Source organism: Dermacentor andersoni, chromosome 5 (genome assembly GCF_023375885.2).
Source record: "Dermacentor andersoni chromosome 5, qqDerAnde1_hic_scaffold, whole genome shotgun sequence".
NCBI classification, from domain to species: Eukaryota; Metazoa; Arthropoda; class Arachnida; order Ixodida; family Ixodidae; genus Dermacentor; species Dermacentor andersoni.
This window is the reverse complement of record NC_092818.1, coordinates 140,434,245-140,461,440: the sequence shown is the minus strand read 5'-3', so window position 1 is coordinate 140,461,440 and position 27,196 is coordinate 140,434,245. Positions and strand designations below refer to the sequence as shown.

Below are 27,196 nucleotides of genomic sequence, written 5' to 3'. Positions count from 1 at the left end.
ACGTACATACCGAAGCTACAATTGGCTTAAGAGATGTTCTTAACGTTATGCGAAGGTCTCCGGATCGATTCTGACTACCCCGAGGTTCGTTAACCTGCAGCGGAATCGTAAAACACGGACGCCTTTTAGATACCGTGCCTGTGGCAGAAAAACAAACGAGCATTCGACCCTCGCGGTCAGCATGTCACGAAGAAACCGCGACGGGTGTACCGACGACGAGCACCCGGCTGAATGGCGCCGACGCAATCAAGACGAGAGCACGTCGTCTACGCTGCAGGAACCGGACGACACCGCAGTACACCACTTAATACACGCCTGCGCGAAGCTTTGCTCCGCAGAACAGACAAGCGCCGACACCCAACAACCCTATCTGTATACGTATATATATATGTACAGGACGACGGCAAAGGGCTACGAAAATGGGCGGTAACCCGGCGCGGAGAGAGGCAGCCGACACAGACTTCCTCATTTATAGCGCAGCACTTTCGACATCGACAAGGTTGCCCTCGCCGTGTACAGCTGAGCGTGGCCGAGCAACAGCCTCTCGCGACGGCGAACGCTCGCGATGAGGTACATGGCTTGCTTCGCGCGCTGGCAACGCGGAAAAGGATGCGGCCACTTCGCGTCCCTCTGTTGTGCGGCCCGGCGGACGCGCGCGCGCGCAAGAAGCGACGAGACGCCGGGTCACCAGCTGTCCGGTATTCCTGGCCGCGGTTCATACGGGACCGTACCGCCCGTCTTCGCGGTACACACGCGGGATGTTTTTGGGGCGAAGCGCTATTCTCGAAGTTGTCGAACTCCGCCATGTTTTAACCTTTTCAGCCAATCGGGGAAGACGCGACATGCATACGAACGGATCGGAGAAGGCACGGTGGCGGAACCCGAAGGATCGCAGAACGCCCCCTGGAGGAGGGAAGAGGGGTGGGGCGTAACGGATGCCAGCTTCTTGGGATTGGAACGAAAAGTTGGCTTCTGCCAGATGCCTGTAGGCGCTTCGCCGTAGAGCGCGCCATTATCTTTCACGGCTAATATGGACACCGAAAGACGTCCTTTACGTAAGCTTGATGCAAGTGCAAATAGAACGTCGTCCACGTTATTACAACGCCATTTATACTGGCCACAGTGCCCCTCTGACTCCCCCCCCCCCCCCCACACACACACACAGAGAGAGAGAGAGAGAGAGAGAGAGAAAGAAAGAAAGAAAACGTGCAGACTGAGCGGCCTCCATAAGAAGGTTTCGAAGCAGAAAAGGCACCGAGTATTCTAACCACCCGAAAGGCGATTACGCGCAAGCGAGAAATTAATGTGAAACAACTTCGCCGCGAGCACCTTCAAAAAAGAAAACCACGTCCAAAAGCAGAGAGAGAAAAGAAAGCCAGCGATAACACCGCGCATATACGCGGCATTGCGAGGACACAAACAGTGCAACTGCGACGACAGGAACTTTACACAGGACCCCCCTATAGGGAGGGACGAAGGACGCGGATGCGAGGACAGCGCGGCAGTCACCGAAGCGTTGAATCGTCGAAGAAACCAAAGCAAACGGGCAGTGGAGGGCGGAAACAAAATGATATTCACCTTGGGCATTTTCGGGCGCCGCCTGAGCCAAGCGGAAGTGCCTCGCTCCCTTTCTAACTAATAAGTGGTCCCCACTAACGGTGAACCTAGCGGTGTACAGATACAACTACGAACTTCGAAAGTCACCGAACCGCGACCGCCGCGTGCTTAGCTTCGGCGGAAGTTTACGCGCGTGATGGCAACGACGATCGGCTAGAGAGAGAGAGAGAGAGGAAATGATAAAGGTACAAAACCACTGTCGCACCACGGCAGGTAACACGACAGGTTCGCGACGAAATTAGGAGGAACAGTCGCGTTGGGAGATATAGAATAATCAGCAATAAACGCGTGATCTCTCGAGAATGCGTGGGTCATATCCCTGTCCGCGCAGCAAGAGAAGAACTACAACAATGAAGACTAAGACTAATCGCCAAAAAAGTTCCGTTTCAAAGCCTTATCGTTCGTCGCGGTGCTGTATACAGCGCTGGATAAGAAGAGCTCGCTGAGAGAGCGCATCGGGAGACGCTTGCCGTCGCTTGCCTCCGATCAGCGCAATCCAACAAGTCATTTGCGCAGCAGCACGCCAAGCTTACAAATTAATTTTCCCCAAAATGCTGTGCATCTTCTGCGTCGTTGTCGCCGACTCGAGAATGCCAACGGCTTGCTCCGATGTCCTATGGGGGAATTCTCGGTGCCAAACCTCGCTCACTAAATGGTTGTTCAAACTTGTCCAATCATTTTAATGCTGTCTAACAATTATTTCTGAAATAAGATTTATTTATTCAGTTATTTATTTAGCTGCTGGAGTTGCGTTTGAGCGCATCCCACTTGCGTTCGGGTGGTGCAGAATGGAGCGAATTCACCCTCTTGGAGCGACTCAGCGAGTTATTTCCCATGTCGAACCGAGGCTACGCATACGAACCGTCCCAGGCAAGTTCTATGACATTGCTGTAGCGGTCAGTAATCACCGATAATTCAAATGTGACGCTGGCATGAACCCACTCATATTGACATTGTTCACTGGGGGGATGCAGCCTAGGCACAAGTGGCACCGTAACGGAAGGCTCCGTACCCATTCGCACCATGGCGGAAGATCTTAAGATTTCCAATGCCAGAAATCGACCGCGCGACTTTCGCGCTCAGCTGCAGGACCCCGGTGGACGCTGATCCACCGCGCCTAACTAAGCTCCAACAACTCGCGCAGCAAAGCATCCCCGCACACACATGCGCTCGTAAACAGCATCTTTAATGGAGTTTTTTAAAGGAAGGGGGTGAAAGCAGGATGAAGTGCAGCGCAGTAACTGTCTCTCAGCAGAGGACACCTCAACCTTTCCGCGCCGACCCGTTCGAGCTTTCTGGGGAAGCGGGCGGGCATCAGATGGGCCAGTTACAGTCTTCGTTAAGTCTCGCCCACAATCTTTGATGTGCGCAACCACACACAATAGTTTTTTTTTTTTTTTTTTTTTTTTTTTTGCTATGCACACAGCACCACGGCACCACACCTCGGTTCGAGAAAGGGAGAGAGCTCGCTCACACTTTCAAGACACACGCAATGCCGCACGTGGGCCCATCAACACTGCTGGGGCGCCTCTATCTATCCTGCTCGCGAACGAGCCGACCGGAGCGGCAGTCCGGATCAAACCGGCTCGAGCGAGGCCTCGGCGGACGCGCCGGCAAACACTGCGCCTATATGTGTACCCTCTCCGACGCGTGGCATCGCGCACATAACGCAGCGCTGTATATGCTTTCGCCGACGGCGGAAAGGCGTCGGTCGAACGAGGCTCAGTAACCATTATGGATCTGTGCGATGACCGGGGCGTCGATGAGCGTCGGGTGAGGATGCGCAGCTTTTATTGACAAGACAGCGGTCGCCCGTTGCGCTGCCTCCGTCGTAAGCACGCGGTTTCGACTCGCGAATGACCTGTGGCACATACTCGCGGTGTGTGTGCGAGCGTCGTGACGCGAATCTAAAAGCGGGCCACCACGGCACCAAGACTGCGGGCTCTGCGTGGACGATGGATTCCAACGAATGCCCCTGCGCAAAATCTGGTCCGCACCTATATGCCATACTTCAAATAGCAAGACGGGCGAGTTTCTTAGAATTCGTTTCGAACGCTTACCAAAGCGCAAACGAACAAGGGCAAATAAAAGTTTGCGCTCTGATAAACGTTGAAAATAAATGCTAACCAACGCTCCCACCTTGCCATCTTGCTTCAGCTTGTTTCTACAGTAAACCTGGCTCGTCAGCGCATGTCTTTTCTTGATCTCTCTTTTTTGGTGGGGGTAGGGGTAATGTCCCTCTTCGATTGCGCTGTGTTACGTAATAACAGAACACAGCGTCCAGGCCCGTAGGGAACATGAGGCCCACATAAAGCTCAGTTGGGCTGTCTTGATAGTGCTAGCTCAATGCGTTTTCCTGCCAGACTTCGACGTTATAGCTCCTTACATAAGCCTGGGTTCGCTAGAATGACATCGCTAAATGGGTGTCTTAATTGTTCCCGTTAAGTAGGACGCCGGCTGCAACCCTCGTCTCTAAATGTACTGATCACTGTGCGATATGTCGTCCCTGCGGCACGTTACAGTGCAGAAGCCAGAGATGTGGGTCAGAACTCGACAGCTGCAGAACAGAAACCATATGCGACCAGCCTGAGCGAAACTGGGAATAGCAGCCCCGACCACTGTTTTTTCGACGCGTGACGTAAATCCCATCGTTTAGGTTCTGGATATACCTATAACGCTGGCGAGATACGCAGTCATTTTTTACCTGTAATTACACGCTGTACAGCAACAGCAGGGCGCAATGTAGCGCCTGTAACTCGTCTAATACGCTTCAATCGAGGCATGTTCATCTTAGTATAAAGCTGCCTCTCTGCTGATAAAAGAAAAAAAGAAGAAAGAAAATGGGGGGGGGGTTGCATCGGCATGACCCGCGTAATTTCAGCACATTACGGAGTCTCGCGTTCGCACGAAAGCTTATGAAGAAAATTTTCTCCCAGGCGGCGCGAGCAGAGATTTCCGCGAAGCATGCACCGGCGTCGGGGGTTTTGCCAGGGCCAATCTTTACAGGCGCTTACAGCGAGCGAAGGGGGCAAAATTAATGACAAAAACCTACCCCGTTCCCATCGGAAAGGTGGTCTTCCGCACGCGCTATATCGACTGCCTCGCATACGCAGGCGCGGATGGGGGCCGGGATACGGGGGGAACGAAGGAAAGGCCTTCAGAAGATGCGCGGTCGTCGTCTGACAGGCGTTGCCCACTTGGGCAACGCAACATTACCTACTATAAATTCAGACTCGGACGGCCCCCCCCTAAGCGAAGCCGAGCGATAAATAAAAGCCACGCCCGCGGCTCCAGCTCGACCCGTTGGTTAAGTAATACTGCGGTGTAAAAGAGAAAAGTAAAACGTTTCCACGCACGTTGACTTCGCTAACTTCTGGGAAGAACGGCGAAGGGGGGGGGGGGGGGGAGAACTGAGCGTGCGCCACTCTGGCCGCAACACGATTTTCGCAAAGTGACCAACGGGTTACAGGCTCCGCGAAAGAGGCGCGCGCGCTGCGTGAAAATTCGTGAAGACATAAGTCGTGGCGATGTCCCGCTGCCGAAACGCGGGCTCGAGAGACATTCCCTGTTCGATCAAGTCGGATTTACATTTCTCCTGGGAACCCCCGTCTCGTTATAGGATGTTTTGGGAAATGGCAATATAAAGGAAAAGCGTGCGATGTACGAGATTCAACAAGCACACGATCAAGAAGTACGATGCTGCCGCTATAGCGCGATCGGTAAATTGCGGACAACGTTTCGAGCGCCAGTTTCGCTCTATCAATACGGAACCAGCGAAACTTCCACTTTAACGGTCCCTTCGTTATAGACTTCACGCTCCATAGCGCCATTTAAAACAAGACAAGGAAACCGCTACAAAGGTAATTTCGTAACAGACACGTCATTTTGTGACGCCTTCCTAAGTGAGGAGTTCGTATGATGCGTCGTGCGAGAGTTAGAGCGCGACAGCTACGAAATATCCAGCGACTTATTTGCTCCGGCAAAGCGGACACAAACGCGTTCCGCGAAATTATGGATTATTAATCATGTGCTTGAAGCGGCGCTACCGGTAATTAGCTTATCATCAGCCTGCTTCTCTATACACTCGTCGGACGTGACAAGGAAAAAAAAAAAAAAAGACGGCTCTTGAGCTACTCTACCAGCCCTTTCTGACTTAACCAATTATGTTGCTCCTTTGTAACATCACTGAAGATTGATTCCGGTGGCCGAATACAGTGAGGTAAGCTTGCGAAGCGAGCCCACTGCATCTCAACGCGAAGAAGTTGAGATGGCGCCATAGGTAAGCGGTAGAACAAAGCGTCAGGAACTTGGATCTCACACATCTGCACAATCTTGTAGCAGACTGCACACTTCAAACAGCGAATAGCCTATTCTCGCATTTATTCCATCGCATACTTTTGCGATAGTCGTAACTCGCTAAGAACCGACACTGAAATGGCGACGTCGAACTGCGACTTGCGTTGCACTTCTGTGTGCGATGGCTAGCGCTGCTGCTGGACCACGATTCCGAAGTGCAGGTACGAGTGGCATCTCTGGCGTGACGCAGCAATGTGCCGTATCCGAGAATTTGAGGGCAATGTTAAAGTAATTTCGAAGGTAATTCGCGTGGTTCTTTACGAGTTGCGGGATTGGCGTCACGGCAGAATGAATGTCTCCCACTCAGCGGTTTCAAATTCCATTCCCGGCGGAGGATACCTTTAGCGTGTACGTAGCTACGCTGCTAGTCACAATTCAAAGAGCCGGCTCGACTAAAATAGTCATTCGCTGCTGCTGAAACACTTCTGCTGAAACTTTGATGAAAGAACACTTTCAACGAAACAGGCACGCTATTAAACACGAGGCCGGCCTGCTCCTTCCTCTTCAGCCGACACTGACTGTGAGTAAGGGCACTCAGACATTGGTCAGTAGATACAGATAACTTTTAACAGCGCCAACAGCCCCAGCGAAAGCCAGGCATTCGGGACAGAAAAAAAAAAAGGAGAAAAACCTCGCGTAGTAAAAACACCGACACTGTAACTGTAATCTTTGGACGAGAAGCAAGGTTATGCGATACAGCTGATAATAAGCACGTTTACACTCGGACATAAACAAGGAAACCTCTGTGTACTGGTCGGGTTTTACATACCGAAGGCGCACTTTGAGAGAGGGACTCTGTTAATGATTCTGCAGAGCACGGGTTCCTTAAACAGCACTGAAATCTCGACATTAGGGCGCCTTTGCCCGCGCGTAAAATTGACTGTTCTCCTTTTGACATCTTGCGTTGGTCCCCCCTGTACTTTCAACCTACTGTGTTGGTAGATTTAAAGCGAAATCAAAACTAACCTCGTCGAGCGGAGTTTCGCCGTCGCCGCGAATTTGACCTTTATTTGACCGCAGCTGCGACGTAAGCTTGGCAACTCATCACGTGACTCGCCGCGCCGAGCTCCGGCGCCGCCGCGTGCGCTACCGCCGCCGCCGGCTTGGCGCATGCGCTCTCCGCAGCTGGCTCGCCGCCTGACCATGTGACTCGCCGCGCGCCTGGCTAAGAGGAGCGCCGCGCTCGCCTAGTCAGTGCGAGCTTGGCCATGGATGAGAGCGAGGCCGGGCCGGACCGTCTTTGAGCGTTGCGCGGGATGGGGAGGCTTTGAGCCGTCATCGCTAAGCGGCGGCTGACCACCCCGCGGATATCGCCCGGCGAGCTGCTTCCCTGGAGAGGATCCAGAATGCAACAGGCGTAGCACCGTCGAGATCAATCTAGCGACCTCGTCCACGCGCTGTCCGTTTGTGCTTCGACGCTGCGGATGTTCGCGCGTCTCTTTGCATGTCTAGCACTTGCGCTTTCCCTGTGGCACTACAGGCGTCGCGCAGTCGAACGATGCGTGTCTACTCTAGCCTAATCACAGTCATGTCTAGCCACAGACCTAGACACAGCCGTCATACCTGGCTTGACGATGATTGTATACCTAAGTATAATAATTACAGCAAAATAAAAGTGAAACCAAGACTTAACAGGCTAAGCCAAGCTTTCACCTTGCATATTCAGGTTTAGCTGAGCTAAGCCGCAGCAATTTTTTTTTCATCTGGCGTTCATTCACTGACTGAATGGGTAGTCATTTATTCACATGATGCGTGCATTGCACAAAAGAATTTCGCGTCTACACTAACGCTTTCGGTTTTACGCTCCAGCAGCGCGGCAACGAAGAAGCGCCCGCTTCTTGTAAGATTATTAATTTTGGGAGCACGCCGACTCGAATGCGCAGCGCGAACCACAGAAACAGACGCGCACATGTGTATACAGTATCCGAAACCGGGTGTCTGCCTCTAATTCGTGTTGCGTTGTCAAGTGGGCGCGTTCTCAAAATTAACATGAATCAACTAGCCCCATGTATTATTCTGCTTAGAAGATGGATGTGACATGCCCAAATTCGGCGACGAAATGCCTCGATCTAACTAAAAGCGACGCTCTATTGCCTGAATAAGAATAGGTAAAACACATCTAAAGAAAGAAAACGAAACGGTGAGTCAAGCGCGGCGATGTGTATCACCTGACAGCCTGAACAGAAGAAGGGAACACAAGCCAGTGCGCACTGAGTGACACCTTGCGCGAGGACGTCAGAGCGCTAAGTGCGAGGGTCGGCCTTTGCACCGCCGGTTCGTTCACCGCCAGTGCCGTCGGTCGGAGAGCGCGAGCACGCGGCAAGGCGACGCCCCGAGAGCGGACGAGGCGAAAAGAACAAAAGCAAAGAGGAGATGGAACCGGTCCGGGGCCGACGCGAGCGAGTGAATCTGCATAACGGCTGGCTACGCGTCGTTGAGAACGGGAGTCCCCGACTGGCTCGGCTATGGACCGGCACTCCCAAGCGAAACCAACGCGTGAAGGCAGACGAAGTCGCAAGCCGAGACGAGACAAGCATGGCGTGGAGGATTACGTCGTAGAGGTTCCATTAAAAATTCCTAGAGGGAACGGTGTCGTTGCGATCGTTCCGCAACCATTGGAGCGATGGTTAGTACACGGTTTGACATCACATTCGCGCTTGCGCCTTCCAACATTCCTTGATAAGCTTTATCTTTCTCAATTTTCAAGCACTCATTGTTTTTCTAAATACAGCAAAGCTATTCATTTGCCCGCATGCGTAACCATTGCGAATTGCCGCATTTGTAAGGGAATTGCTTGTTCGCAACGATCATGAAACCACGGCTTGGTAGGCAGCCGGATCCTCGGCACGCAGTTGCTGCTTGCGCTCGGCTGCAGGAGCCTGTACTAGTACCCGGGCTGCAGCACCGGCACGGCGTAGACGAGCTCGTTCCCGGTTCTGCTCGCGGCGCTGCTGATCAAAAGCTGCCTGCTCCTAAGGGGCACGTATGAGCGTGGCCTACCCATTTCGGAGCCGGAGAGAAACGGCTGCGCGCGCGCTCCGCTGCGACGGGAGCAACGACGTCACCACTGGCGCAGCTAATCCAACACCACCTATAACACAAGGCATTTTCACTCCGACCCATGACGCCATGTTACCTGGTCCGACTGCCATAGAATCTCATGGGGATGCTCCCGAGTAGGCAACAGTGATTTTGACATCACAGCGTTCATCACGCCAGCCTTGTCAATGGAAATTTCAGGCCAGGTAGCATGACGTCATTGATCGGAGTAAACAGGCCTTGTGCTATCTAGGTGGCGTTACATAATCGCGTGCCTCTTTCTTTGCGCGTGCGCATGGGGTTGCACCGGAGGAATTTTCGGCGTACAGGCGACTGACGCACGCACGGACGGACGGACGAATCGGCTAGCCATATACAGCTTCGCCGCAAAAAGACGTTCAATCGAAATTCGTTAATAACGCGATGTTAGCGAACATGTGGATGCCCTATCAGGCGTGTGTTTGCGTGCGCAATCCTATCTTTCGTGAATAGGAACCACTGGACACCAAGATAACGGTACCGTACGCTCTGAGCCGTGACGTCACGAGGGAGGCCGACAGCCCGCGCATCTTAAATGGGATTGCGATGCTTTGAGAAATAGTTTTCAATGGAAGCGCGTGCCATCCAGACTGCCTAGTAGAAACGCAAGCCTTTTTGCTATCTAAACGCCTTTTTTATCGTCTGGCACGTCTCTTTATCGTCTGGCACATGCTGCAGCCGAGACGAGCAAATGCTAGCTTTCACGGCTCCACACTTGTCCTTTGGAGATAAGGCTGGTAAATAAAACGCCCAGGTGGGTTGCACGCAACGTAACCCGTTCCGCACGACCACGCTCTAGGAACGTGCACACGCACGCATTATCCTGGCCAATTTCTGGCAGGAGCGATCACCATTGCGCAGAAGCGGGGTCAAGGAAGTAAGATGCCAGTTGACTTCAGCCGCAAAACAGTAACATGATGTTTAATCTGACCAAGACACTCCGTGCCTTGCGAATAAACCAAAGAAAGAAAACAAAATAGCGGTGGCACTGCACCTATGGGCAACCGGCGCAGAAGCTTCTCGTGCCATCAGCAGCGCCTCAACACACAGCCTACAGCGAGCGGTGGACAGTTTCCAGTAGCACAGCGTAATTTCGTGCCAGCAAATTCGCCGATCATCTTGAGGCACTTCACACGGTCCCAACATGACAAGGAACCGACGGCGTAGCAGCGCATGCACTCAACGCAACGCGAATGGCCATGGACAGACCTTCGCTGCGCACATCGGGCTCAGCAAACATTGATACAGGCGCGCGTCTGTTATCGTTAAATATGTCGTGCCATCTTCGAAGCTTGCCTACAGGACAGTATCAGCATATTTTAGTTACACTCTAAAACTGTCGTAGCGTCTCCTGGCCAATGTTGGTTCCGCATAGCGGTTGCGTCCGGAATTCTCTTATAACCTGGCCGGTTACCACTAGACAGGTGCGAGTCTCTGCGCGAAGGCTTACTACACGTTATGAGAAAACGGTCACTTATTTGTTGATAACGACCTTCGTACGCGAATTCCCGCTAGACGCAAGCTAATCCTCCCTACAGCCACACATTGAACTATGGCAATCAGAGAAACTACTGCATGAATTTTCTGCTGGAATGCTCCAGATTTCAGGATCAAAACTATACGGACCTTTCGATAGTCGATTTATTTCTTTTGGTCTAGCTGCAACCCTGTTTTCTGATACTCGCGCTGCGTACTTCGAAAGTGTACATCTCCTCTGTGCTATAAAGGTTTTCTAAAGAAGTGGCCAGCCAGAGATGCTCAATTATTTCGCAGTCTTGCACTGCGCGTGCTTCAACACGGGGGGCGAGGATATTCCAGGCAACAGAAATTGTGTCATGGAAATCACTACCATTGTATGCTGATGTACAGGCGGTTACAGAATTTTACAGGACAAAAGATATGCGAAGAAGCCGACTTCACGGGAAGGATAAGCACGTAGCCTCGAAATACACCGTGATCAACTAAGTTCGGAGCGTGGTATCTTAACAGAGCAGAAATTTATATTTGTCGCGAAACACGCGTTCCATTAACTTCTGCGGCCGACTGTGCGTCCTAAGACGTAATGACAGCAGCCTCTGTAGTGTCACGCGAGCGACGAAACTACTGAACACCGATTTTTATTTTTGCCCGGTTACTAGCTCCGCGACGACGTAATATACATCACCGCATGGCCAAGAAGCCGAACTCCACTGCCGAACACGACAATTCTTAGCTCACTTCGCGAATAACGCAACGTACCTGCTTTTTCTTTCCCTTAATCGCAGATCCGTCTTTGGTAGGCGCCATGTGAGGATAAGAGAGATCAAGTTGATATTCGATCCATTCACCAGTCAAGAAGCCGCGCGCGGCATCGCAGAATCACACGCCGTCTCTCGGACCTTCACACGGTGAAGACACACACGCGCACGACACACAGTGCCCCGAAGAAGGCGGCCAGGCAGCTACCAGAGCACGACCACGAGATAGCGGAGGCGCTCGATGAGACGGGCTTCAGCCGCGACCTTGGGATGCGCAAGGTTCGTCGGCGTCCGAGAGGGCAGCAGCCATTTCGCGGCCAATGCAGAACACGCTGGTTTACGCACAGGACAAGAGCAACCTACGTAAGCATTGGCCAGGAGCGGAGAAACAACGCTCCATGAAAGTGGCGCGTGTAGACTTCCTCTTTGTTTCGACAGCATTGTTTCCCTCTTAACTCGTGACTCATACCCATTACGTGGGACTCAACCGAGACTCGGGTGAATAACTCTAACTTACCTATAATTAAGTTCTGCTTGTAAGTTCGCGAAAAAGGATAAATTGAGCGTCATTCACCATCACAGCTCTGAAAAAAAAAAAAAAAAGATTTTGCTCAACGGTGTTCATGGCAATGCGTCGTTTCGAAGTTCTAGCTTCTCTCACTCTTTCCCTCCTACTTAAATATAAATAAAACCTGAATAGATGTGTTCTGACGAATCTGACTGTTCGAAATTCCGCCATAATTGGCAGCGCGCCAGTTAAGTTCTTGTTTCTTGTTCTTTTCTCCTTGAAGGCGACCAAAGTCTCTTCAAGGTGATTATCGGCGTTGATGAAGCAGGAGGCAGGTTGGAGGTAACAAAACTTGAAGATATATTGCAACGGAAATATTTACACAGTCAAATACAGAGTTAGCAAAAGAACACTGATACAAAACACACAAATAAACAGCGCCTTACTCTTCTACTTTTTTTTAAGTTAGAGCCTAGGACAACTGTCACTACATACGACCAACCGAGTCTCACTGTTCTACCACTAAGTGGTTACGGCCCAGACTAGCGTTGCATCGTACGGAGTCTTACTGTTCTATCAGGTTTAGTGATTACAGCCTAGACTGAGGAACAAGCACCTCGTCTCGATTGTTATAGTCAGAAGAGACAAAGAAAAAGGGCGGTAGGGTCGTGAGCCCATCCCACGGAAGCAGTTGCCAATGAGAGTTGACAGTTTCTTAAGCCACAACCCAAAGCGATGGGCTTACTCTCAAAAGTAAATGTATTGGAAAACCACCCTGTTTTCCCTCTTCCCACAGCTTCGTTTCCCTCTCCACGTGGTCAGTGACGGCCTCGGCAAACACGCCAGGCACGCACGATTTATTGCGGCCATCTCGCACCTCAGCGGCGTTTCTAGCCAGCAGGGGGCTCGGGCGCTGGTGTCCCAACACCGCGTACCGCAGTCCCCCTTAAGGTCTTTCCTTGTAGAAATATAATGACCGCTGGCGGCATCCGGACTCGGTGTTCTTAAACGAAGTTCTCCGAACGCGGCCTCCGCATGCGCCCCGCGCCCCTCTCTATGGCGCGCACTGCAAGTTGTAACACGACACCAAGCGGGCTCTCCACGGCGCTCAAAACAAGATGCACGTGGCTGCCGCCGAATGCGTAGGGGCAGCCACGTGCAGCCACGTGCAGCCACGTACTGCAGTGCGGAAATAAATTCCGCACTGCAGTACCGAAACTTGCTTTAATTCAAGCACTCGTCTGTTACTGGCTATTGTTAGTACGACACGCAAGCTGGACAACCAAAGAAAAAAAAACGAACTTCAAGGCCACTACAAGATTGCGTATCAGCATTTCCTAGGGATCTACCTCTACATCAGTGCGCCATACAATGGAGGCAACAGCTATATTTTCCTATTTGGAAACATGCCACAGCGCAATCACTATCAGATCATTCGCGAAGGCGGTGCAATTGCCTGCCTTGATCGTCAGGCTGAATTCGACTGAAGTTACCACCCGCCACCACCCCATAATTCGCAAATTTAATGAATTCCATCTGATATCACGATGCGATTAATCGCCAGATCTAAGATGTCTGCTCGCAGAAGATGGTGGAAATTTCAGTTCGTCAATGGTCGGAACATGATTGAAAACAAAAGGCTAAAGGCAGAACTGTAAGTTTCCCTGCGTTCTTCACAGCTACAATGCAGTCGGCCAAATTTAACTTCCTTCTCTAGCTCTCCCTTTCCTTTATATTTGTTTATTATTATAACAAACAACTAATCACGACTACTGCTTCGGCAGCTAAGCGTCGCAGTTTCATTGGAACGCAGCCAAGGCGTCAACAGACGACTCGCCATACACCAAACGAAACAGTACGACTATCGTGTTCGGTTAAGCAGGTTAGCCACGGAAAACCTGTTCGACGTCACCGCGCTCGACAGCAGACGCCGCGATCACCAGGGCAGTAAGTGTGGTACACGTGCTCGCAACCGCGTGCTTGTTTCGTATATGCGAGAATCCCAGCGAGCTGTGTTCCAAGGACCCGTCTCTGGTGTTGCGTCAGGTGTGTTTGGCTAAAAGAGCAACGATGCGCCTTTTTTTATTTTTGACATCTAATCCGCGTTGTGGCAACAACAGCTACGCGCGGTTGCAGCCACGCCAGCCCAACCACTCGTTACACACCTAAGGTGCAACCCTCAATGCCCGCCACTACGGAGGAAAACCCAGCTGCGTGAAACGTCCGTATAAAGAGGACGCCCACGATCCGGGTAAACGCAACAACGACGGAGCATGCCCGTCCAGACCAGTGCCGACTGAACATTCTTCACACACAACACCATGAAACAAGTTCTTGAAGCACTCCAATAACCGTGGTAAGAGGAAAGAGAGCATCTTCGTTGTGCAACGCGAAGCGTGGTTATATATTACTTTGGTAGAGATTACTCGGGTCCAAGGCAGCGTCAGCGCTGGTGTTTTGACGATGATCCACGCTTCTCTAAAGGCTCAATGAAACGAACCTGAATCCAGTAACTACAAAACGCCTAAAGAAAACACAATAAATAAGACTCCGGCACAAGCTCTGAAAGAGTCCCCAGTCTGCATGTGACAAAGAAGCTCGTGCCTGTATATGTGAGTACACGGCCCCCCCCCTCTCTCTCTCTCTTTCAGCGTCATTTTGTACTTATTAATGGCGATATTAATTCACCTTATTCGCCACTGCTGTCGTCCAAGGCACATTTTCCATCCACGTTCTGCCCAAAGGGTTACGACTACGTCTTATACGCATTTATTTCACACGAATTTCGTATATGCGTTTACTTTACGCCCTTTTCCTTTTACACGCATCTTCTCTGTAGCCTATATCCACCTCTCCCTTCTGTGCTCTCACTTCCCTGCATTCCTTACTTCGGGACGGTTTATGCGCGTCCGTCCTAAGGTGATACAATTGCGATGCCCAAAGCCACGATTTTCCTTTTGTACCCTTGTTTTACCGAAATACTGCAACACTAATAACAAAAGAAAGAAAGCAGGAACTCAGGCGCACGCGCACCATTTCCAAGAAACAACATCAAGACGAACGAAAGGCTAGGCTCAGTAACGAGCAGTGTATACGCTATATAGGGAAGAGCAAACTGGTTCTGCACTTCGCTCCGGGTTGCGTTGCGGAGACATGCACAAACACATATAAAAGGTGCTCCGCTCAGCGATGTGCGCGTGCGTTCCGCCTGTTTCAGTCGCTGGCTAGCAGGCAGGCAGCCGGGAAACTCTCCCAGCCCCGGGGCATCGAGAACTGAACGCGTTTTCTTGATCGTCGCGCAACCCGATCACGCAACGAGGTGCCACTCTTCTCCCTCGGCCGGTCCGGGTCGGGTGCGCGCTTCATCATCGGGCATTTATAATGAAACTGTAAATGTACAGGAAAAGCAGGCGGGCGGGGGGGGGGGGGGGGGGGGAGCAGGACGGACCAGTCGCAAAAGACGACGCGCCACTTGTAATTGTCCGGAGGGCAGGCAATGAGGCTTCGTGGACTCGAAAAGGAGGCCTGCTTACTGAGAGTGCCAGAGAGTATCGAGGAGGATATACACACGGGAACCTTGTAAAACGACGCGAAGACGAGGCAGGATGAAGGTGATGCGGGTCTAATGTGTCGTACATTTTATTCATACTCGTGTAACTCCGGTCACTTCCTAGCACTATTGTATAGACTCATCCATGTTACTATCTTTGCCGGAACCAAAAAGGTTTATATCTTTAGTACACTGCGGGTGCGGCCTGTTCTAAAGTTGAGCAAACGTCGAGTTGTACATGCTTGGAAAGAGCACAACTTGCACGCTGCCCAAATTATCTATTATTTATTGCAAGCGTGCGCCGCTTTCGAGTTCGGAAGGTCTCTAACTTCGGAATGAACGAATGATCAAAACTAAAATCGCTGCAGGGGTTTAAATTATATGCCGCCAGTGTGGAAGTGTTAAGAACGGTCTCCGTAGGCCGGTAAAATCACATATTCAATTCAACGTGGGTTTATTAACACAGCGGAAACTTAGGCATCAAGTGCAACGCACGACGCGTCAGTACATCCTGTAATGTGCCGAGTACAACAGCCATGAAAGGACACGCCAGACAAGGACGACTACGCATTCTGTAGTACTTGCCTGGTGTGTCCTTACGTGGCTGATATCTGTACTCGGCGCCCTGCAAAATGAACGAATACTAACTAGTCCAATTTCTCGATATACGCACGAGGTGTCGGATGACTGCGATACAAGATATCGTACACAAGTGCACGCTCTGTTTCAAGACAACGAGTAATTAAAAAGTTAGAAGCCACACGTCGGCCGTCTTGAAGAATTTAACAACCTAATGGGGTAACGGATACTCCATGCAACGTGACTCGGTAGGCAGAGGCGAACACGGAGTTCCCGTCACGGTCACTCCGTCCGACAAGGCGGCAACGGCTTGTTTGTCAAACAACGAAAGTTATTTCTGGCCACGCATTCGATTTTCCGGAGCCATTAGTCTAAGCACGGCAACGAGGAAGCACCAATGGATGGAGTAGCTATAAGAGACACCGAAAATGAAGACTGCGTGAAATGGAAGGGAGTGAAAAGTTTCGTACAAGCAACATTCATGGTATCCCGCTGTCACGAGTTACCGAGGCCTCAAGACCTACATAACTCAATTAGGAATGAAAGACTATCGAAAGAATATTAGAAGCGACAAGTTCAGCAGGAGACGTCGTCAACCGTACACGGTGTTCGCGGTGCCGAGTCGCGCTAAATCTCGCGAAAGTGACCGCATCCCCGAAAGTACCACTTAGCTATATTTACCGACCTACTCCTTCGCACGAATTCGAATAAAAAGCTTTTGAACTATTCGAAACATTGTTATGATTACCAAGTGCACTAACTTATGCGAGCGCCACCAGGCGCTGCCACTAGCGCAGCTGCTATTTGCGCCCCGCGACATTCCTGCATTGCTGTACACACGTGAAACACTTTACGTTCGAACTCAACGCGTTTGGAGCGTGTTCGAAAAAAAGAAGCAGCGCACGACGTGGAAAGGACCTCGCAAAGCTTAAACCTTCTCGGTGCGTTAATGAAAGGGATCACTTTGTGCTAAGAGGTATAGTGTCCCATCAAAAATATGAAAAAGGAAAAGGAAACGTTGCCAAGCTAGTACTGCCAGAAAAACGACATTTCCTTGCCTTTCTCTCTACACCCTTCAATCAGCGCCGTGCGACGCACGGCAGTTTCGAAAGCGCGACTTCGTGGCTCTGCCATGCCTGTGTCGCAAGGGGGGGCCATAATCAGCCGTCAAAGCGACGGCGAACGACGCCTTGCATCTCTGCCACCTTTCCGTCGTCGTCGCCGCCGTTCGCAAATCGACGAACCCTTCCCGGTCAGCTGACGGCGGAGACTACGACGACGAGACGGCGCGAGGAGGTGCAGCAAATGGCTTCCGCAAAATGCTTTCCGTGCGCGCGCGCTACGCCTGGCTCGCCTGCCTACCACCACTACCGTGCCGCGGTACGAGGGCTGCCTGCTCGCGCGCTCATTACAGGGCGGGCAGAGAGAAAGGGTCGCAAGGGTGCGTCGGGGGCAGTCGGGGCAGGCTCGGTAACGCTGGTCCCTTTCTCGCGCCCTCGCACGCGGAAAAAAACCATTCCGACGGCGGCGCCGACATCTGCCGCCCCGACGGCCATCAGTTGCTTGCAGTGAAGCCCGAGCTTGCGCGGCTTGGTCATCCCGCCGCGCACCCGAGCGAAGACGTACACTCCCACACTGCAGTACACGCCATCGCACTTCCTGGTCAATAGAACAATGAGACTAATGTCTATACTCGCGACAGTTCAACGTGGAGATAATGTCGTGGTCAATTGTGGTCCTTTTGCCTTTCAGATGTGGCATCGACATAAGCGCCACTGGCGAACATTGGCCAATACAAGCCAACCGGCAGTAAACAGCGGGAAAGGGGGCAAGATCAGACGTGCACTGTCCACAAACACTGTATTCAGAAGCAAATGTAAGCACGATGGCCTAATAACCTGCAGTTATTTGCTACTTCTGGCGCGCCACGCTTGTCGCGACCCCTGAAGTGCGCCGGCCAAAGCAACGGCTAATCACTATGTTGATTGCCTGATGACCGAACTTACGAAATCACCGGTTAGAAAGTTTCAGTTCGAAGATGCTCAACCGTACAAGCACGCACACTACATTAACGATCAGATCGGCAGTAGTAAAAGTATTAGGATGGCTAGCTAGCATGTTTTAGTGCAGCACACTCGATGTCAGAAAACACATCGCTCTCACCGGAGGGGAAAAGTGTCTGCGCGATTTCTACGAGATCTATGCAAGAAAGTCGCTGAAACTTAAGCGAAAACGACTCGGGCAATTCTCACTCGATCAACAAGTTTAGCCAGCGCTCGACGATATCCCAGCGCACACACCCAATCAGCTCTGCACAGTTGCAATGAACTCTTCTCAAATTCGAGAGCGGGGGCGTTTTAAAACTGCCAAGACGCGATCCTGACTGCACGGAACTTTATATAGAGGCCGGCGCAAGCGCCTAACTAACGCCCGCGTCGGCTATCAAGCAGTCGCCGGCCTTGAAGGAATCCAGGGAGGTCACGCTAAACGCACCGCGGAAACCATCTTCTTCCGCCCCTCCCTCAGGCGTCGTCTCGCCAGCCGTGAAGAACAATGGCCGCAGAACTGGCGTACTCAACCGAGGCGAACACTAAGCGGCCACATCGCGCGGCTCGAATGCCGCGGCGACGACGACCGAGACGAGCTGTCGTCACGCGTTTTGCGAAGGGCATCAGTTATGCGTGGGAAAGTGATTAACATCAACAGCACTGAACAATGAAAACCGCTGCCGTTGGTGGCGCAAAGCAGCCGCAGCGACAAGCTCGTATGAAGGTGAGGGCCGTCGCGACCGGGGGTGCTATTCTGGATACCATCAGATTCCGCCATTTTGTAGATTTCGCCAGCTCGTCAACTGTAATTCGGCCACAGCGCTGCTGCATACGGGCTCTCTGGTGCCTTAAAACGCTGACATTGCAGACTGACAGTATGACAGAATTTGCCAGCGTCTAGAAAGGCACCCATGGTCTTTTTTTTCCGCGCTGTGTACGCTAAGGCATAATTCATAACGCCAGAGATTCGCGTCACTCGGTTAAGTGTGAAGTCACGATATCGTATAAGCAGCGCGCAATGACCGGCTGCAACGGATACGAAGCATCAGCGTGTTTCTGTTCCAATCGCATCGGAATCTAAGCGCAGTGTAGTTTGTACACTTCAAACGACCGTCGCGGCGGAGCAAAGTGATCACTCAGGAATTCTGCCCTGACGTATACAGTCCCATGCGTCAGTACATTGCGTCAGCAGCAGCTAGAGCCGCTGAAGCAGGCAGGCCTTCATTCAGCCATCGAATATGTAACGGTTATTAGCGTGGATTTTAGCGTGGAAACGTCGACAGCACGTGATATTTCGGTAAAGTTCAGTAGCTGCAGATTGCAATAACGACGCCAGGGATACGAGAATTGCCCGTTGCAGGAGCCTTCTGAATCTGACTGCCATATTACGCCCGATATTACCTTAGCATGCGCTGCTTAGAACTATGAAGCGATGCACATGTCAGCGAGTGCTCGTATTTCGTTACGGACGCTTTCGCTATGCGATATTTGTGCATACGCGTGCTCCGAACACGTGAAAACTTGCTGTAACAAAAAGAAAAAAAATGTGTGGTGGGGAGGCGGCGGGAACATGAGAAACACTGTACAAGGCCGAAATCTCACAAAGCTGTGACGTCGTTTCTGCCGGTCCAGACAAAACAAACCGCCGCGGCTATGAGCAAGTACACGGCGCCAGACATCAGATAATGCATTGAGTTGCGTAAGTGCGAAGTGGCCTTTCAAGCAAGACTCTCACTCCCACTTCCGTCAGTATGTCGCGCGGTCACTCCGCCGTCGCGCTCTCTACTGATAATCTCGAATAAGCTCCAACATTACCAGCGCGAGGTACTGCGCCGATATATGACGCACGGCGAAACTATCCGAACAGTTCCGAGGCGACAGGGTGGCGGTCGACCTCTTACCAATGCCAAGGCCCCTCGAGCGTGGCCTTATACCCCTTAAAAGCCCAGAAATACACACGAACGCCAACGCAATACCCGAAGGCGGCGAACTTGAGCTCTCTACATTTCCGACCTATCTACATCTTCCAGTCATTAAACTACTACTTAAGCACCCGAGAACATATGATCTGTCCGTGCTTCTAGGGCACGTGAACTGTCAGAATCCTCGGCTTTTCTCTCCCGCGTTCGATCCACGCCCTACCCCTCTTCTCTCTCCCCACTTAGGGGGTAACCACTGGGCATGAGTGCAACTAGACGTCCTGCCGTTAGCAACCACGGAGCCGATCTGTGACTGGGGACGAGCGCTTCTTCGTCATCTTCTGCCTTTCCGAAATTTTCTGGAACAAGGACACAACGCTACAGAAAAAAAAAACTAAAAAAAAAAACGAAGCGCAGGCACGGGGCAGCGCTCGCCTTGCACGTGTGCTCGTTGTGCGCGTGTTTCCCCACGCTCGTGTCCTCTTAGCACCGGCAATGGTACGAACTTGTCCCGTTACTAGTTTGCCCAACTGCGTGCTCGTTCCTCTCGAAACCGTGCGTGACGTCTGCTTTGCGGTCGGCTGGAACCGGCCTGTGCCGCATTGAGCCGCAACGACGATGACTTTTCGAGAAGAGCTATACGTTGTTTTTTTCTTCTCTCTCAGGTCTTCCGCGTCCATTCAAGCCTGCACACAACACTGCGACCTCACTAAGAAAACAAGAAAGAACGAGAATGTCTTGAAGGCATGGATAACGGCGGGACCATCGTGTGCAGACAAAACCAACGGCCGACTCTCCCGCTTCAAAGAACCAGGCAGCAGATAAGCGAGTTGAAGCTGTCGTCAAACAACGCAGACAGGGGGTCAAGCGTTGGGTCTGCGAGCACAGGTAAAGCGGTTTGCCAATACATCAGACTGGCGGGAAAGGCAAGGTGGCAGGTGGCGCCACCTCGCGCTCAGCGCCGCCGCTCGCGAGAGTACTTACGAAGCACTTACAAGTGCTCCTGCTAAGTGCTAACTTGCGTGTAGTAACATCAGTGTTTCACCGGGGCGTTGAACTCAATCATCAATTATTCAACCGCGCTCACCTCTTGGAAAGCGCCAATGGTTAATACTATTGCGAGATCTGATGAATGCGTGAAGACAGGTGCAGCTCCTCAGCGCTCCCGTTTGACCAATGGAAAGTGCTAAGCTCATTCAAAAACGTGCGCTTTCTCTTTACTGACGTGCAGAATGACGGTGAGCCTGTGTTAGCGGTGGCGGCTGAATCTGCTTGTTGCCAGTTCGACATAACTTCGGCTTGTGCTAACTGCTATTCTGCATAGATAGACAGGTATATACAGAATTAACGAGGTGCTCACCATCCAACGGCAAAGAATGCAAGCAATCATTAGCGCTTGTTTCAGTGTCAAAATTACCGATCGAAAAAAAAAAGCGGGGGGAGAGAAATTTGTGAGCATTAAGACGTACACAGAAAAAAAAAAAGGGAGGGGGGGGGCAGGTGGTTTTAAGGATCGATCTCGCTCATATTATTTGTGCGTGCATCACAATTCCGACGAAAAAAAAAAAAGACCACCACATCAGAAATTTACAAACCCGAAAGGAGTAAAAAGAAGAACCGGATGCCGCTTCTGCTCGTGCGCTCCGCTTTCATCGCGCAATCTTTGCACGAGGAAAAAAATAAAAACGAAACGCAAACGGACAGCGCCGAAAGATACAGCCGCAAGTTTATACGCGAACTCGAACAAACGATAAAAAACGAACGGCACACGCATGTATAAGGCGTCTCGTTGAAAGAGTAACCCGCAAACGCAACTGTCGCTCTTTTCTCGGGCCGCCTCGTCTCGAGTCGTAAAACGATAAAGGCGCCGCAACGCTGCATCTCTCTCGACGCGATCGTCTTCCGTCGGCCGGCATGCTATCTGAAACCAAGGAGCGAAACGCGCTCGCTCCGGGCGTCAACGAGAAAAATAAATACAAAATAGACACGGTATGCGAGGAAAACGGCCGGCGGATTCCACACTAAAACGGCGACTCTGTGTTTCTCCACCACCAACGCCGCCACACTCTGCGCCCGGGACTACGCGCAAGGTATTGCGCGAACGCGCAAATCTCACGAAATTTTCCCCTCCTCCGTTCCAGACTGGGGCGACAATGTTTGAAGTTACGAGAAACTTCGCTGCTTCCGTGAACTTGTAACCACATGGTTTTATCCCTGCCTAGTATTTTTCTTGCATGGCGTACTTGTCTAATCTGGTATACATTGTATAGTACAGGAAGATACATTACTATTATGTTCTTATATGCTGCCACATTAAAACGTACATTTGTGTGCTTACTTAACGAATGTATACTTAATTAACGAAAGTACATTTGTCTACATGATGTTTCTTGGACATACTGTGCACTGCTTCAGGAAAACTAAAATATATCGGAAAGGTTCATGTGTGACCTGCACCAAAGTAGGATAAATAATTTTCCTACAGAAATTAAGGATCATCACTGGCAGTATTTAGGACAGGGAGTTGATGCGTCTGATCTCTGTATAAGCAAATTTCAGTAAGCATTTCTGTGTGGCATTAATGAGCATAGCTTCTACTATGCTTGAAGCCACAGAATTTATTTATTTATTTATTTATTTATTTATTTATTTATTTATTTATTTATTTATTTATTTGCTGACATTTATGAACAAGTACGCGCTGACCAGACAGCCGCCTCAGTGACTCAAACAGTCCTAACTGTCACTGCGTGGACAGTGTTACAATTCAAGCTCACAAGGACGACCACGGTGCTTAGCATGGACACGTGGACCTTTTCCCTTTTTGGTAATTTCCAGCTTCATACTCACGAAGTGTTCATTGCTTTCAACGACAACTTCTGCCGCGCGCTCTCTCGCCGCGCACAGTATCCTGCAAGCTGCCGAGGCACCATGTTAAGCAAACGGCGCCATTCCCACCCCCGCAGCACTTTTTGATTTGAATCTTGATGAGATTCGAAGAAGCATGGCTTACCAGGTCGCTCAGTCTGCCTTTTACAGGGTGGAAAAGAACAGCCAAAATTAAACGAAGCACGAAATAGAATATCCTAGCACGCTGAACCAACTGACTCAGCCAACAACGTTTATCAGTATCGGATAGAAATTCGATGAACCGGAGTAACGTGCATCAGATAGGGTGGCCGACGTTTCGTTAGCTGGACCTATCTGTGAAAGGCGACCTTGTCATCCTTCGTGGGTTCGTTCTCGCCACTAACACATTAAAGCTAACCCACCAAGGATGACAAGGCTGCCTTTGACAAAGATAGGTCCAGCTATCGAAATGTCGTACAGCCTGTTTTAGGCACTTTACCCCGGTTCATCCAACTTTCATTCCACAGTGGGATTCCACCTGTCGGGCCCCCATCCTGAATTTGGATTAACGTTTAGGAGTAGCATGTGTTGTGTTTTCCGCTGTTGTACACATTGCAAATGTAAGAGCACTTCGTTCTTTTTACAACGAAGCTGTATATGGCTAGCCGATTCGGCTGTCTGTCGCCTGTACGCCGAAAACTCCGGCGCAACCCTATGCGCATGCGCGGAAAATAAAGGCTCGCTCGACTGGCTGCGCCAGTAGTGACGTCGTTGCTCTCCGTCGCAGGGAGGGCGCGCGCAGCACTTTCTCCCCGGCTCCGAAATGGGTACGCCATGCGTCATACGTACTACTGAGGAGCAGGCAGCTTTCGATCAGCAACGCCGCGAGCAAAACCAGGAACGACCTCGTCTATGCCGTGCCGATGCTGCAGCCCGGGCACAAGAACAGGCTCGTACATCCGAGCGCAAGCAGCAACTGCGTACAGAGGATCCAGCAGCCTACCAAGCCCTAATTTAATGAACCGTCGGGATTAACCTAGTGATAAACATCGGGGCCGCACGTTTTAGCTTCATTGGTTAACCATCTGTACGGAGTGCTTGGGCGGCGATTTTTCTTCCTTTTCCGTATTCATGTACTGCCCGTACCGTATGCAATGCCCCTACACTGCGAGGATAACAGATAAAGCAAGCGCAGGGTGTGACGCTCTAGTAAAGCATAACCGCACCGAGGAATTGCAGCGACCAAGCTGTTGCGAAACGACGCGAGCCACGTTTCGCTACTCCTTCCTCTCTCAGGACTTCGGGACTCCGCTCATGTTGAAGTTACGGACGCCGCAGTCACAGAAACTGCGTCATTTCGTGGCGTCACAAACGAAGGTGAAATTAGGATGGAAGGGATGCGCATGAGGTGAGGGGAATCAAGCCGCATGTATTCTGCACTGAAAACGGTTAGACCTGCACGGCTCTTATGACGGATCAGTCAGTGTGTAAGTCCAAACGCTGGAGCGACCGTGCGCTGCCTGGACGAACAATGGTACTGTTATCCGCTCTTCCTCTTTAGTTACACTTCGCGGCAGCACTAGCAATGAAATGGCAACAGTAGCTCAGCAGTCCTTTACATGTAGCTTGTAGCCGCATGGGCTGCAGCGAATAGGGACTAACCGGCACTAGCCTGTTGCAAGAGACACGCGGGCGCCTAGCGGGAAGTCTTTTTTTTTTTTTAACTCCCGCGCCCCACAAGCTTTTGTGGACGACAGTACGCGCGCGATATTCTGTTCCACATTGTGTCACTACATCCGTCGGCGCGCGCGCGTTGAATCTCGTCACTCTGAGTAGGGAATGGCAGAGGACAGCAGTCACGGACCAGCGGAGACGGGCTGCCAGGTAGGGGTAGAATGCGAGAGACCGCGAGGGAAGACGAGCTTGACCGTACTGCACCGTAGTGCTACGCGCTACTGGTGGCACTGGTGCATTCGAGTGCACACAACCGGCACGCATGGGTAGAACGCGAGACGGGGTGTGCCGAGAAAGAGATGGAGCACCCCCATGGCGACGGATGCCCACGCAGCACCGACGACAGGGCCCTGCAGAAATGTGGCTCGGGTATCACGAAGACCCCCGCGGCCCCTTCATCCTGCAACTTCATCCTGCAAAGCGGCGGAGTCGAAAGAAAAATTAAAAAGAAAGGAAGAAAGCCCGAACGAGAGCAGCGCCTTAGCGACCCTCCCCCGCCCCCACCTCAATTCCCTTTCTCCAAGCAGAAGACAGTCAAGAATGGCGATGAGGATGAACATCGGCAAAAAAGAACGGGAGCCTTGTCCAAACGACACTGGCGTATCCCGTTTCTACACGGCCTGTCGTCACACTAAGTGACGTCAAGTGTGGTGTACATTCACAATGGAGAGGGGAATCGTCGAACTATACATATACTTCGCATGGCGGTCGATGACGTTCGTAGGAAGAATGCACGGAAAGATTCCGCTTACCGACAATACGCGCCGGCATTTGTTCGCAGGCGCTTGCTCCCCCACGTAACGCTGGGCCAGAGGCGCACGCACCTGACGTCAGACCAAGTGACGTTCAATACGCTATTAAAGCACGCAGCAAAAAGCTGCATTTTTCACTACCGGCAAAGTTACGCTGCGCGCAAATAGGACTATCTGCATTATTGGGCTAGCAGCTCCGCCGACGCCGGTGATGGCAGATTTCCTTTTTTAAGCCAGTGTTACCTGTGCCAGTTTGAATTGTTGACTCACTTCTCGTCATTGGATGTCACACTCGTCTTGCGCAACGAACTTTCCATTTTTGATCGAAGTGCCCTCTCTCGCTCAGCGTCATAATGATACGACTGCCGTGGTGATCAGCTAATAGCTTACGTCTGCGGAAAGAAGGGCAGGCATAATGTAAATATTTACTCTGCTCGATTCCATTCCGTACCATCCGCAGTTCTGAACCGGCCGATCACGGTGATAACGTGGCGGGAGTGAGCATGAAGGAAGCGCGGAAATCGAATAGTATCGTTACGTTATCCTGGCCAAGGTTTCGTTGCATGAGAGAGAGGGGAGAGAGAAAATCAGGTGGGGAGGCAAGGAGGTTAACAGGAAGATATTCTGGTTTGCTATCCTGCACTGGGGGAAGGGTAAGGAGAAAAAGACGTGATGTCAACGGTCCGATAGCAGCGCAATGTTTTCGCGCGTCTGCTTTCAATACTTCCTGAACGCTGGGTTAGTTTCGTTAATGGCACTGCGAAACATGGTTACTGCATCGCTAAGGAAGACGAAGACAAATGCGAAATGTCCAGGACGGGTGCAGGTGGGTGGTGGTAGTCCGAACACCGTCAAATTCTGCCATATTGTCAAATTCCGTAACGGCGGCATTCTGAGCCAATCAGAGACGCCGTAGCAGCCCTCGAGACCAATCAGGGCAGACAAGATGGCGAATTTGACAACATGGAGGAATTTGACTTTTCAGTACAGCCCGCACCTACGAGGAATTTCGCGTTTAAGTTTTCGTATTTCTTAGCGCTGTAAAAGTATAATGAGCCTTTAAATGTGGTGGTATGGTGATGAGTATGCTAATTAAAGAAATTATGCGGTTTTACGTGCCAAAAATTACCGTGATCTGATAAGGCACGCTGTAGAGAGGATTCAGGATTAACTTTGGCCACCTGGGGTTGTTTAACGTGCACCTTAATCTAAGTACATTTCGCCCCATTCGAAATGCGGCCGCCGTGCCAGGAATTTGATCCCGCGACCTCGTGCTTAGCAGCGCAACACCAAAGCCACTAAGCAACAACGGCTGGCAGACCAGACTGCTACAAAAGTGGTTGTGCGACAAGAGATTCCTGTCAATGTCCGAGCTCAAGTAATCCGACAACATAAAACATGCTCCAAGGGCAATACGGGACACAACTTTGGATAAGAAAGCCTGGCTAGTTGTTAGAGCCAGGCAGCGTGGTTAATTAGCGCTAAATAGACTGGTTCTGGATGAGAAGCGCATGGATGTCTGTTCCTGCCGTCCTCTGCAGCCGCATGCTCTCAACCTATACGTTGTTTTAGCGCGGGCGGGCCAATCGCGTGTCGATGGCAGGCGCACTATCCTCCCCCTCTCCTTTAAACGCGCCTGTGGCAAGGACCCACATTAATATGCGACGCGGGAAGCGCCCGCTTGAAGGATCTTTAAGTAACCAACAGTCTTCACGCAAATGCATTCCCCGAAGAAGCTGGCGCGCAGGTTGCCAGAAGTGAAGACACCCGGTGAATAATGTGGCGTGAGACCACACCCGCTGCGCGCAAGTTTGCTGAACACGAAGAAATCCTCGACTATAATTTTCTTTCGCCACAGTCTGATTAAGAAACCGTCACTTCAGGGACTGCAGGCCGACTGCAGCCAAGCTCTGATCTCATTCGTGCCGCTTTTCTCTCCCTTTCAGGTTATTCGGGTCACGACTGTTC

The 27,196-nt window shown here is 51.3% G+C and overlaps 1 protein-coding gene and 1 long non-coding RNA gene across 6 annotated transcripts in view; one reads left to right on the top strand and one right to left on the bottom strand.

Moving 5' to 3' along the window:
• Window positions 1-27,196, top strand: part of LOC126531267 (uncharacterized) — a 171,575-nt gene that overhangs the window by 49,906 nt on the left and 94,473 nt on the right. For all 3 annotated transcript variants that reach the window (XR_008612642.2, XR_008612641.2, XR_007599618.2), the window contains exon 2: window positions 20,558-20,780. This is a non-coding gene — a long non-coding RNA (uncharacterized lncRNA). The remainder of the gene's footprint in view (window positions 1-20,557; window positions 20,781-27,196) is intronic.
• Atpalpha (sodium/potassium-transporting ATPase subunit alpha) overlaps window positions 1-27,196 on the bottom strand; it is a 146,259-nt gene that overhangs the window by 112,651 nt on the left and 6,412 nt on the right. Inside the window, exon 1 of one of the 3 annotated variants that reach the window (XM_055071056.2) lies at window positions 11,290-11,389. The exons of 1 other annotated variant lie outside the window; for it this stretch is intronic. In XM_055071056.2, coding sequence (XP_054927031.1) covers window positions 11,290-11,337 — 48 coding nt within the window. In that variant the 5' untranslated portion in view covers window positions 11,338-11,389. Of the gene's footprint in view, window positions 1-1,578; window positions 1,603-11,289; window positions 11,390-27,196 lie in introns of those variants that run through there. One more of the 3 variants, XM_055071057.1, reaches the window with a different exon arrangement.